This window comes from Plecotus auritus (assembly GCF_963455305.1).
Source record: "Plecotus auritus genome assembly, chromosome: 6".
Lineage (NCBI taxonomy): Eukaryota > Metazoa > Chordata > Mammalia > Chiroptera > Vespertilionidae > Plecotus > Plecotus auritus.
This window is the reverse complement of record NC_137773.1, coordinates 45,628,413-45,640,770: the sequence shown is the minus strand read 5'-3', so window position 1 is coordinate 45,640,770 and position 12,358 is coordinate 45,628,413. Positions and strand designations below refer to the sequence as shown.

Here is a 12,358-nt window from a genome sequence, read left to right as displayed (position 1 = left end):
CAATTTGGGTTTGGTCCTGCCTCTTTTGTCTTCTTCTCCTCAAGATTACAAAAAGGTACCTTTTTTATTTAAAACAAAATGGTCCATTTTCCTTGGTTGTTGTCTCTTCTTGATTGAGGACTTTCTGCACTTACATGATCTGACCTCTGCCTTCCTCTCTGCATTATCTTCTACCTTCCTGTTAGTGATACATCCTAGCTAATTACCATTTCTTTAAGTGCTTTTCTCATACTCTTTACATTTATTGTTAACTTACTCTGCCTGTAACTCTTTCACCCTAAATTTTAAGTTGGCCTTATCGTGCTTTAGATCTTAATTCAAATATCCCTTCTTAGACGGGCTGTCCCTGAGGACCCAAGTCTCTCATTGTTTTATGTCATTTACTTCAGAGAATTATCACTTCTAAAATTACCTAATTTATTTGTTTACATATTATCTGAGTCTCTTCACAGCAATGTGAACTTTATGGGAATAGAGACTTTGTCTCTCTTGTTTACCACCGAATTAACAGTGTTAGTTTATGTAGGTGCTCCATAAAGTAAATATAGGGCTCCTGAAATATAGTTAGGAAAACAAAGCAAGACTTGACTTAGGGTGGTGGACACATGGTGCTATATACAGATTTTGAAACCTGTATGTTCATTTTGACCAATGTCATCACAATAAAATTTAATAAAAATTAAAAAAAGCAACTGAATGAGCCACCAGCACTTGAAGCTCAGTGCCTGGCATATTATAAGCATTCAACAAATATTTGTTTAAAGAATGATTGTATAGAATCTCTTAAATTCTATCTTTGTCAAATCTATGCCCTCTCTCTCAGTGGAACTGCTTATTCATTGTTGCTATCACTCTGGTTTAACCTTTTGCTGCTTCTTGCTCATTTATTATGATACTAGAGGCCTGGTGCACGAAATTCATGCATGGGGCGGGCGGGCGCGTGTCCCTCAGCCCAGCCTGCACCCTCTCCAATATGAGACCCCTCGAGGAATGTCCAACTGCCCGGATCAGGCCTAAACGGGCAGTCAGACATCCCTATCACAATCCAGGATTGCTGGCTCCCAACTGCTCGCCTGCCTGCCTTCCTGGTTGCCCCTAACCACTTCTGCCTGCCAGCCTGATCATCCCCTAACCACTCCCCTAACAGCCTGATTGATGCCTAACTGCTCCCCTGCCAGCCTGTTTGCCCCTAACTGCTTTCCCCTGCAGGCCTGGTCACCCCTCACTGCCCTCCCCTGCAGGCCTGGTCCCCCCCAACTGCTCTCCCCTGCAGGCCTGGGTCCCCCCCCGCCAACTGCCCTTCCCTGCAGGCCCAGTCACCCCCAACTTCCCTCCTCTGCCGGCCGGGTCACCCCTAACTGCCCTCCCCAGCAGGCTTAATTGCCCCCAACTGCCCTCCCTTGCAATCCTGGTCCCTCCCAACTGCCCTCCCCTGCTGGCCATTTTGTGGTGGCCATCTTGTGTCCACGTGGGGGCAGGATCTTTGACCACATGGGGGCAGCCATCTTGTGTGTTGGAGTGATGGTCAATCTGCATATTACTCTTTTATTAGATAGGATAGAAGCCTGGTGCATGGGTGGGGCCAGCTGGTTTGCCCTGAAGGGTGTCCCAGATCAGGGTGGGGGTTCCCTTGGGGTGTGGGGCGGCCTGGGCGAGGTGCCTGTGGTGGATTGCAAGCCGGCCACGCCCCCCGGTGACCCAAGCAGAGGCCCTGGGATCTGGGATTTATTTATCTTCTACAATTGAAACTTTGTAGCCTGGAGTGGAGCCAAGCCTTCTGCTCGCTCCATGGCCTCAGCCATTTCTGTTGGGATTTATGTATCTTCTACAATTGAAACTTTGTAGCCTAAGTGGAGACCAAAGCAGGCCAGGGCTGCGGAAGCTTGGCTTCCTCCATTGCTGCAGGCAACCCTAGCCTCCTGCTCTCTCCAGATCCGTGGCTGCCACCATTTCTGTTGGGCTTGCTTTATCTTCTATAATTGCAACTTTGTAGCATTGAGTGGAGGCCTGGGCCAGCAAGGGCAGGCAGAAAGCTTGTCTTCCTCCATTGCCAGGGAAACCCAAACCTCCCTCCTGCTCTCTGTGGCTGCAGCCATCTTGGTTGGGTTTATTTGCATATTCCTTCCTGATTGGCTGGTGGGCATGGCTGGTGGGTGTAGCAGAGGTATGGTCAATTTGCATATTACTCTTTTATTAGATAGGATATTGGCTAAATAGAGACAGAACGAACCATCATTCTAGTCCATTGTTTTTCACAGATGTCAGGTTTAAATCCCTAAAGTACAGCCCTGATCCCACTCTTCAAGTAGCTTCCTTTTGCCTTTATTTTTGACCTTGCTATAATTTGTACACAAGCAGACATATCTACAACGTTTGCATGTTAAATATTATAAACATATAGTTAATGAAGTTTCCTCATAAAATAAAATTAGGATTATTTTTGTTGGTTCCTCTAAAGATTCAAAGTTTGAATATTTGAAGGGACTCACCAGACTCCACAGTGCTACTCTGTAGTTTGCCCACGGCTGCTCTAGTCACATAGCCCAACCTGGCTATCTAACCAGCTATTCCAGGTGAAATCCATCAGTAAACAAATCCTGGCTGGGGGTTACCTAACAGGTTCAGACATTAAGCAACACATCATAAATCCCACTTTTCATTTCTTGTCCAGGAATCAAGGGCAGACATACATTCCCCAAGCTTTATCAATCCAACCATAAAGTAACTCTAGACCACCAGTTCCTAGCAACTAAAAAAAAAGGGAGGGGGCGCAAGATTATGATGATAGCTTACATTTGTAGAAACTACAATAAAGGTTATAAAGTGTTTTAATATGAATTAACTTATTTAAACATGATAATTCTGTAAGCTATGCAGGAAAAATATTGTTTTTATTTCTGTTTTATAGCTGAAATTCTGAGACTCAGAGAGGATAAGTGATTGATCCAGTTCACATGGCTATTGTGTTGGTAGCGCCAGGTCTAGACAACAGACCTTACAGCTTTTATTCTAGAATAGTTTTCAGTATTTCATGGCAGAACTAGATAGAAACAATTATTTACTTCTAACTATCTTGTGGAATAATGTAGAAATAAATAAGTATATATGAATTACCACTCATTTTTCTCTTCAAAAAACAGGTTTTTTTGTGTGTTTTAGAAGACATCCTAATATATAAAAACCCTGGGTCCATCATATCCGCAACAACTGGAGGCTTGACCACTCACCAGGCTGCGCACGCAGAAGGTGAGTGGGCTGAACTGCTGACCTCTCGAAGAGAGAGAGAGGTGGGCTGATCAGCAGTGGCAGTGGCTGCTGGCGAGACCCGGATAGAGAAGCAGGGTGATCAGACCCTGCTTCTCTCTCCCTTGCCAGCAGCCAAGCCTCTCTCTCTCTCCCAGTGGTCAGCAGTTCAGCCACTCACCAGCAGCCTGGGGTGGCTGCTGATCAGCCCCACCTCTATGACCAGGCCCGGAGATAGGCCCAGAGATGCTGACTGGCATAAAAGCCGACCAATCAGAACCAAATCTGGATGAATTGCAAGGATCCAATGGCTGCCTAAGAGACGGAGCTTTTGACGCTGACTAGCATAGAAACCGACCATACAGAACCAAATCTGCGTCAACTGTGAGGAGCCAATGGCTGCCTAGAAGGCGGAGCTTTTGACACTGACTAGCATAGAAACCAACCAATCAGAACCAAATCTGGGTCGACTGTGAGGAGCCAATGGCTGCCTAGGAGGTGGAGCTTTTGACGCTGACTGGCATAGAAACTGACCATTCAGAACCAAATCTGGATGAATTGCGAGGATCTAATGGCTGCCTAGGAGACGGAGCTTTTGACCCTGACTAGCATAGAAACCGACCATACAGAACCAAATCTATGTCAACTGTGAGGAGCCAATGGCTGTCTAGAAGGCGGAGCTTTTGACACTGACTGGCATAGAAACCGACCAATCAGAACCAAATCTGGGTCAACTGTGAGGAGCCAATGGCTGCCTAGGAGGCGGAGCTTTTGACGCTGACTGCCATAGATATCGGCCAATCAGAACCAAATTGGCCAGCAGAAGAGGGCAGTTGGGGGTGAGATCAGGACGGCAGGGGAGGACAGTTAGGGGTGATCAGGCAGGCAGAGGCAGTTAGGGGCGATCAGGCTGGCAGGGAAGGGCAGTTGGGGGCAAGATCAGGCTGGCAGAGGAGGGCAGTTGGGGCAATCAGGCCAGCAGGGGAGGGTCGTTGGGGGCGAGATCAAGCCAGCAGGGGAGGGCAGTTGGGGGCAACCAGGCCGTCAGGGGAGGGCAGTTGGTGGGGACCAGGCCTGCAGGGGAGGGCAGTTGGGGGCCATCAAGCCAGCAGGGGAGGGCAGTTTGGGGGTACCAGGCTTTCAGGGCAGGGCAGTTGGGGGCGACCAGGCCAGCAGGGGAGAGCAATTGAGGTTGAGATCAGGCCAGCAGGGGAGGGCATTTGGGGGTGATCGGGCTGGCAGGGGAGGGCAGTTGGGGGCAATCGGGCCAGCAGGGGAGCAGTTAGGTGTTAATCAGGCTGGCAGGGGAGCGGTTAAGGGGTGATCAGGCTGGCAGGCAGACGCGGTTAGGGGCAATCAGGCAGGCAGGCAGGCAAGCAATTAGGAGCCAGCAGTCCCGATTGTGAGAGGGATGTCCGACTGCCGGTTTAGGCCCAATCCCTGGGATCGGGCCTAAACCGGCAGTCGGATATCCCCCGAGGGGTCCCAGATTGGAGAGGGTGCTGGCTGGGCTGAGGGACAAACCCCCTTCCCCATTGCACGAATTTCATGCACCTGGCCTGTAGTAATATAATAATTTAAATACTTTAAGAATTTTTTTTAGTGACTTACAAAATCAGGTCTTAGGACCATTATCTCAAAAGCTTTTAAATTATGTAGGAGAGAGATTCTGTTTCAAATGAAAGATTCACAAAATTACTCTAGGATTTGCACACTAAATATCAAATTGGATAGGCATGATATAAGTAAAATATCAAGATATACCTGTGATTGTCTCCTTTCCATTTGTGTTCTCTTTCGTTCATTTATAATATATGTACTTCTACTATGTGCTAGACACTATGGTCTCAACTGAGGATTTAATAGTTTAAAAGTTGTCCTTCCTTTTAATGATCTGATCTTCATTTCATTTTTTATAAACTTCACATTCCATGAGGGGGTATCTTTTAGAATGCACGAAATGTTATGTATTATGAGGACTGGGATTTTAGGGTCTTTTACCTAGGACAAGTTAGGGAATACTTGAAATGAGATTTTCGAACTAAGTCCTGAAGATTGAAGAAGTTATCACAAAAAGAGGGAGGAAGATAGTCCAATCAAACAGGTGAAAAAATAGACAAGGATGTGTTTAGGAAACAGTGGGCTTGTAATTTGTTATACCTGGAACGTAAATTACATGGGGGGAATTGGCAAGACATGAGACTCTTGAAGGCCAGTGATGGCTAGTCTTATATGCCATGCAGAGGAGTGTTGATTGTACCCAAAGAAGTGGAGAATCCAGAAATCATTATTAAATGATAATTTTTATCACTAGATAAACTTTTTGGCAGGTAGGATGCATTATAGAGGATGAATTAAAGAGGAGACCAGCAGTGAAGAGATGAATTTGTAATCTATTGGAATAGTCTTGGGAAGTAATGATGGAGCCAAAGTTTGGACAATGAAAGTGAAAATGGATTACACAATTTAGAGACTATTTAGAAGTAGAATCATTAGGCAAATTAGATAGAAATGAGGAAACCATCTATTATACAGATTTGGTCTTGGCAGATTATCCTTCCTAAACATGTATGTGCATAAAAGTCAGTACTGATTTTACCAAATTTACATTTTCTAATTTTTTACATTCTTTATGGTGTATGAAAACTGTACTAATTTACTTTCTGTTTTAGGCAAGCCAAGTTAGATATGAGAGTTGCAGTTGCAAAAGTGGAACAGTTAACTAAAGTGACTGAAGCTTTTCAAGGACAGATGCAGAAGAAGGTATTTTCTTATTTCTAAGACAACTGATTGAGTGCCCATAGCTTAGTGTTTTCCATGTATTTTATTCCTGATCTATTTGGATTAGGGGTTAAACAGGCTGTTGGAAAAGGAATTATTTTTTCCCTCTAAATATAAAATTAGGCAGCTAAATTATAATATTGGAAATAACTACCAAAACTTACTAGATAGAAAAGTGTAGTTATTGGCAGTGAGGGCAGTCAGTAAAACTCACTCTCCGTGGACCCAGCTGTTGGGTTTAGCAGGCAAAGGCAGAAGGGAGGGAGCAAAAAAAGTTGTTTAAAAAGATAATGCCTGAAAAATTCTAAACTTTGGTAGAAAATATTAACAGATCTAAGAATCTCAGTAACCCCAAGTAGAACAAGCACAAAGAAAATCACTTTTAGATACATCCTGACAACACTGACAGCCAGTTATAAAGCGAAGACATGAAAACCACAACAGAAAAATGGCATAAACAGGAACGGCCGTGAGTAATGGCTAACTTCCCATCAAGAAACTGTGGGAGCAGAAAACATTAGAATAATATATCTGAAGTGCTGAAGGCAAAAAAAAAAAAAAATACTAAGAATTCTATGTGCAGTGCAACTGTACTTCAGAAATGCAGGCAAAATAAAGGCATTTTCAGATAAAAACAAGTTGTCACTAGCAGAACTGTACTTCAAAAATGTTGAAGAAAATTCTTTAGGCTGAAAGCAAGTGACACCAGATGGCAACTTAGATATAGGAAGAAATCAAGAGCAACAAGAATTAAAACTATGAAATAATATATCGACATATTTTGCTTTTCTCTTATTAACACCTTAAAAGACTTGACTGCTTTAAAGCAGAACTTAGCACTGTATTTGATGGATTTGTGAAGTATGCAGATGTAAGATATGACAGGCAAGGCACTAAAAACGAGGATGGTATATGGCAATAAATACACTGCTGCAAGGTTTGACATTTTCTCTGAATTCATTAAATATTAACTCTAAGTAAATTGGGGTAAGTTAGAAATGCATATTATAATCTCTAGAACAACCCTAAAAAAGTAATTCAAACAGATATAGCTAAAAGCCAATAGAAGAATTAAAATGGTATTACAAAAAATAACACACCAGAAGGTAGGGAAAGACAGGCAGTAAATTTTTTTAAAGATTGTTCAAATAAAACCTAAATATATTTTAAAGCATCTCCATGTCAAAGAAGAACTATCCTATTATTATAATGGATGCAGTATAACCTAGTTAACAGAGCTTGTCTGAAAGGCAGACTGACTGCACTATAGAAATACTGTAGTAGAAATCTATATGCAATGACTATTTGATTATTGATTATTTAATACAGGATTGATGGTATCTAATACAGGGAGGTTCTCTTCACCATTTTTAGTATACATACTATTTGTTCCTCAAGTGGTCCTGCTTTAAACTTATAAATTATATTCTAATAGTGTATTTTAGAGAGTGAACTATTGTCTTTATGCTCTAGAATGATGAATTGAATTTTCACATACTCAAAATAAGTTCCCAGTTTCTTTATTTTCTAGGAGGAGGATATGATGTCTTCCCAAAGAAGAGAGGAAGCATCAGATAGGCGTTTACAGCAGTTGCAATCTAGTATAAAACAATTAGAAACAAGGTAAATTTTTAAATACGTCTAGCTTTGCCTACACGTTTCAAAAGATATTCTACATTAGAGTATCAGTACATATTTTATAAGTGCTAAACAAAAAATCTGATATTTTGAACATTGTTTACCTAAAAAAATGTATTCAAAAGATTGGTATATTTTGAACATATATTCAAAGATCGTTTCTATCTTTACCTTTTCTCTACAGCAATCATAGTTAAGTTTAATCAACCCCAAAATCAAACATGTTCTTTTTATCGTGAAGCAGAGAAAAATAATAATGAAGTTGGTAAAAATCTTATAAAAACCACTTCTTACTAAGCAGATACAAAAGAGAAAAAATACTTGAGAAATCATTATAGATGGTTTCTCTGGAGGTTTCCGAAGCAATACTTTTCAGTTATCTTTGAAGGTCTAGATACTTTTTATTTTTCATTTTTATTTAATTTTTGTGCTTTAATACTCACCCGAGGATATTTTTCCACAGATTTTTAGAGAAAGTGGAAGGGAAGGCAGGAGAGAGAGACAGAAACATCGATGTGAAAGAAACACATCAATTGGTTGCCTCCCAAACGCATCCTGACTGGGGCCAGGGATCTAACCCACAACCCAGGCACCTGTCCTTGACCGGGAATCAAACCCAAGACCCTTTGGTGTGCAGGCCAATGCTCTAACCACTGAGCAACATCAGCCAGAGCTGGACTACGTTTTAAATATATCTATAGCTTTGTCTTTCATTGCTATCTTAGTGCAAACATTCACTCTAGAATCTTTTGTTGTTTTGCTTGTTTCCTCTTATTATCTGTTCCCTTAAAAAATTTGAAAATTGTCATTTGTAATCTTTTAACAATATCGTGATCGCAACCTGCCTGTAAATTCACATTATGGTTTTTTAAAAAATCTCTTGTATTTTTGTATAAGAGCAAACAGAGTTATTAGTGTCCTTGATATGTGTCTCTAGCAATGTTCAGCCAGTATGTTAAGGTGTGAATGTATCCAATTTAATGGAACCGCCAATTGAAAAGCTATATTTTTAATGGTCATCTATCATCCATAAAAATTAAAGACATTTTGGGCTCAATAAATGCTTATTATTATAGCTATTAAAATTATTATTTATATTTAAAATTGTTTGTGATCTTTTCAAATGCCACAAGCATCTAAGAAGCATAAGTCACTTCTTTCCATCTTCCAAAAAAAGGACTCTTTCCCCCTGCTTTTTAGATGATCTGTGGATCCTCTTCTGCTAAATTTTTAGATGATCTGTGGATCCTGCTCTGCTAAATAAGACAGGAGTTAAATAAGTAGCTTAGCTTTGACTAGTTCTTCATAAGCTCTGGTGAGTCCACCTGCTCTGCCTGCCTGGGGGCCATGGTGAAGGGAAGGTGAAGGGATGGTAGGAGAGTGGCAGGTGTCCTGGGTCTCTGGGAGAGGCAGAGTGCTTCACCTGCTGCCACAGGTGCTTCAGCCATTTAAGGTGGAATGAATAATGTCCTGCGTAGAAATCATTACATTAAAGAATAAGAGGACCAAATTCTGTTAAAAGGCAGATCTCAAGACGGGAAAGTAAAAGAGGATTTGTTTTAAGTTTATATATATAAAAGCTGCCCTAGCTGGTTTGGCTCAGTGGATAGAGTGGCAGCCTGCAGATACAAGGGTCCCAGGTTCAGTTCTGGTCCAGGGCACATGCCTGGGTTGTGGGCTCGATCCCTAGTGGGAGCATGTAAGGGAAGCAGCTGATCAGTGATTGATCTATTTCTCTCGCCCTCCCCCTTCCTCTCTGAAATCAATAAAAATATATTTTAAAAAATAAAAGCTTAAGTGACCGAATGACCGGTAGCTATGATGCACAATGACCACCAGGGGGCAGACGCTCCAACTGGTAGCTATGACACGAACTGACCACCAGGGGGCAGACGCTCAATGCAGGAGCTGCTGAGCTGCGATGACTTGGCAGCTGCAGTTTTCGGGTGACGCACCAGGAACCAGAGAGGAGGGAGTCCGATTCCAGGGTGTGTTACCCGAGAACCACCCTCTCCCCATCCCTCGGGGGATGTCAGAGAGCTGGCTTCGGCCTGATCCCTGCAGTCCAGGCCGAGGGACCCCACTGGTGCATGAATCTGTGCACCGGGCCTCTAATTTAAAATAAAGGTTTTAGTATAAAATATTATCAAAGAAAGCAGGAGTGATAGCATTACTATCACACAAGGTAGGGTGTAAAGGGAAAAGCAGTAAACAGAATAAGAGGGACCTTAAATAATGAAAATAGTAGCCTTTTGAAAATGATAACATTAATAAACCTAAATGCAGCCAATGATAGGACAGCTCAATATGTGATGCAAAAGTCAGGAAGTGCAAAGGTGATTTGATAAAAATTATTTTTGGCCATCTGTATCTCATCTCCCTGCCATGTTTGGGGAATTCCCTAGATTTGTCTTTAAAAGGGATACCAGCTAATTCTGTGTGGGAAGTTTTGGGCATGTTCCTTGCTACAAAGCTTCATTCCATCATTCCAGCAGAAGAAACCTGCTCTGTCCTCTCCCCATCCCCATTCTCACCCCCAAATACACAGCGCCAGAAGGAAGCTTCCCAGCGCCCCAGCACACCCCATACTCTCCCTGCTTCTAGTGGACAGAACTTAGCCTTTTTATTTCATTCCTCTCCTTTTAAAAATTTTGTTGTTGTTTATTTAGTACCTCTGCTCTCCCAATGAGTTTTCAGCTCTCCCAATGAGTCTGTGAATTTACCCTGTTATTCTTTTAATAAACCCTTTTCCACTCAGGTTGGCTTCCAGCTCTCCCAATGAGTCTGTGAATTTACCCTGTTATTCTTTTAATAAACCCTTTTCCACTCAGGTTGGCTTCTGCTGCTGGCAGCTCAGAACCCTGACTAAGTGATGGACCTTAACTCCATTTAGGATTAAGCAGAGGTACTAAATAAACAACAACAAAATTTTTAAAAGGAGAGGAATGAAATAAAAAGGCTAAGTTCTGTGCACTAGAAGCAGGGAGAGTATGGGGTGTGCTGGGGCGCTGGGAAGCTTCCTTCTGGCGCTGTGTATTTGGGGGTGAGAATGGGGATGGGGAGAGGACAGAGCAGGTTTCTTCGGCCGCCACTTAGGGAAAAAATGCCTGAAAATAAAGGAAAGGATGAAATGTGAGGGAAGAGTTGTCCCACCAGAACATGTTATTAAAGATTTAGGGGTTAAAATATGAAAGACATAGCAGTCTTTTGAGGAAATCTCAGAGCTTCCATTCACAATCTATGGATAAGGAGAACACCTTTATAAAAAATGAAATCCAAGAAGTTGGAAAAAATAGTCAAATTTAACTGTATTAACGTGAAATTTTGCCCTGTGATAAAAATTCCCTATGTAGAGTCAACAGGCAACAACAGCAAAAATGTAGATGTGGGGAATGTATTTGCAGTATGTAGGACAGATTGAAAGTTATTATCTTAATATTCAGAGAGTTCTTATAAAGGAACAGGCAAAGTAAATAACCCATCAGAAAAAATGGGCAAAGGATATGAAGAAAACATTTAAAGATGACAGTTCACATGGCTAACAAAATTCTTCAAATATACTTAAACCCTCCAGTAATCAGGGACATACAAATTAACATAAAATTACATCCATCAGAGTAGGAAAGGAAAGAGCTTTTGGGTGTACTGCTAGGGGATTTCTACAAGGTATTATTCAATGAGAAAAGCAAGTATGGAAAAGTGATCTTAATTTTCATAACAAAAAATAATTATATTTAGAAACCTATGGATCAGTGTGCATGTGCTGTGTATGTGTGTATATGATTTTATGAACTTGGGAAAATATTCAAAGTTAATATGGGTAATCCTGGTAGAGCATGGGAACCGGGAGCCAAGCAAAAAGGAAAGGAAAGAAAAAAGACCATATAAATAGAAATAACCACTCATTATTTAAGAATTTGCTTTATAACATCATATAAATATTCTATATTATACCGTGAACTATAGAAAATGTAACATAATTAGAGTCTGAATATCCAGGCATAGTATCAGCCCCACTGCTTGTTAGCCATACGACCTTGATCAAATGTTTGACCTCTATTAAAATGGGTCTGTTTTTCTTTAAAGTGGCAATAACAAAATCTACGATGCAGAACTTTTGTGTGAACCAAATAAGAAAATACACATGAAAGTAACTGGAATAATGCTTGTCCTATAGCAGGTGGTCAGTAAATATGCTATCTCCTTCCTTCTCTTAAAAAAATTTTAACTTTTGCAATGTGTCTATTAATATTTAGATTATGTGTGACAGTCCAAGAAGCCACCCAATTAAGAGCAGATAAAATACATTTGGAAAAACAGACCAGAGAGTTACAAACGAAGTACAATGAATTAGAAAAGGAGAGATATGATGCTGTTGTAACCGCCAGAAATAGCATGCAACTCTTAGAAGAAGCTAACCTGCAAAAAAACCAGGTAAGAAAACTAGTTAACATGTTTATAAAAAAATAAAATACTGAATATTCCCCCATATGACATAGTAGGAAAATCTATAACTACAGAATAAACACATGAAAATGACATTGCTATGCTCTCCTTTAATTTATGCTACATTATTGATGGTAAGACTTAATATCATAAAACATAATAAAGTGTCAGCCCTCTCCAAAAGCTTATGTATACATATCAGACTTTTCTTATGTCTATAATCCTTGTGTAACTAATCTTCATTCCCTAT

General features: G+C 41.1%; 1 protein-coding gene across 7 annotated transcripts in view; it reads left to right on the top strand.

Moving 5' to 3' along the window:
- SCLT1 (sodium channel and clathrin linker 1) overlaps positions 1-12,358 on the top strand; it is a 122,282-nt gene that overhangs the window by 49,012 nt on the left and 60,912 nt on the right. For 6 of the 7 annotated variants that reach the window (XR_013961020.1, XM_080676896.1, XM_080676893.1 and 3 more), the window contains 3 exons: positions 5,916-6,006; positions 7,556-7,647; positions 11,919-12,096. Coding sequence is in view for 6 of the 7 variants with exons in the window: in XM_080676896.1 (XP_080533022.1) it covers positions 5,916-6,006; positions 7,556-7,647; positions 11,919-12,096 (361 nt within the window). In the remaining variant the exon portion in view is untranslated. The remainder of the gene's footprint in view (positions 1-5,915; positions 6,007-7,555; positions 7,648-11,918; positions 12,097-12,358) is intronic. The other variant, XM_080676897.1, reaches the window with a different exon arrangement.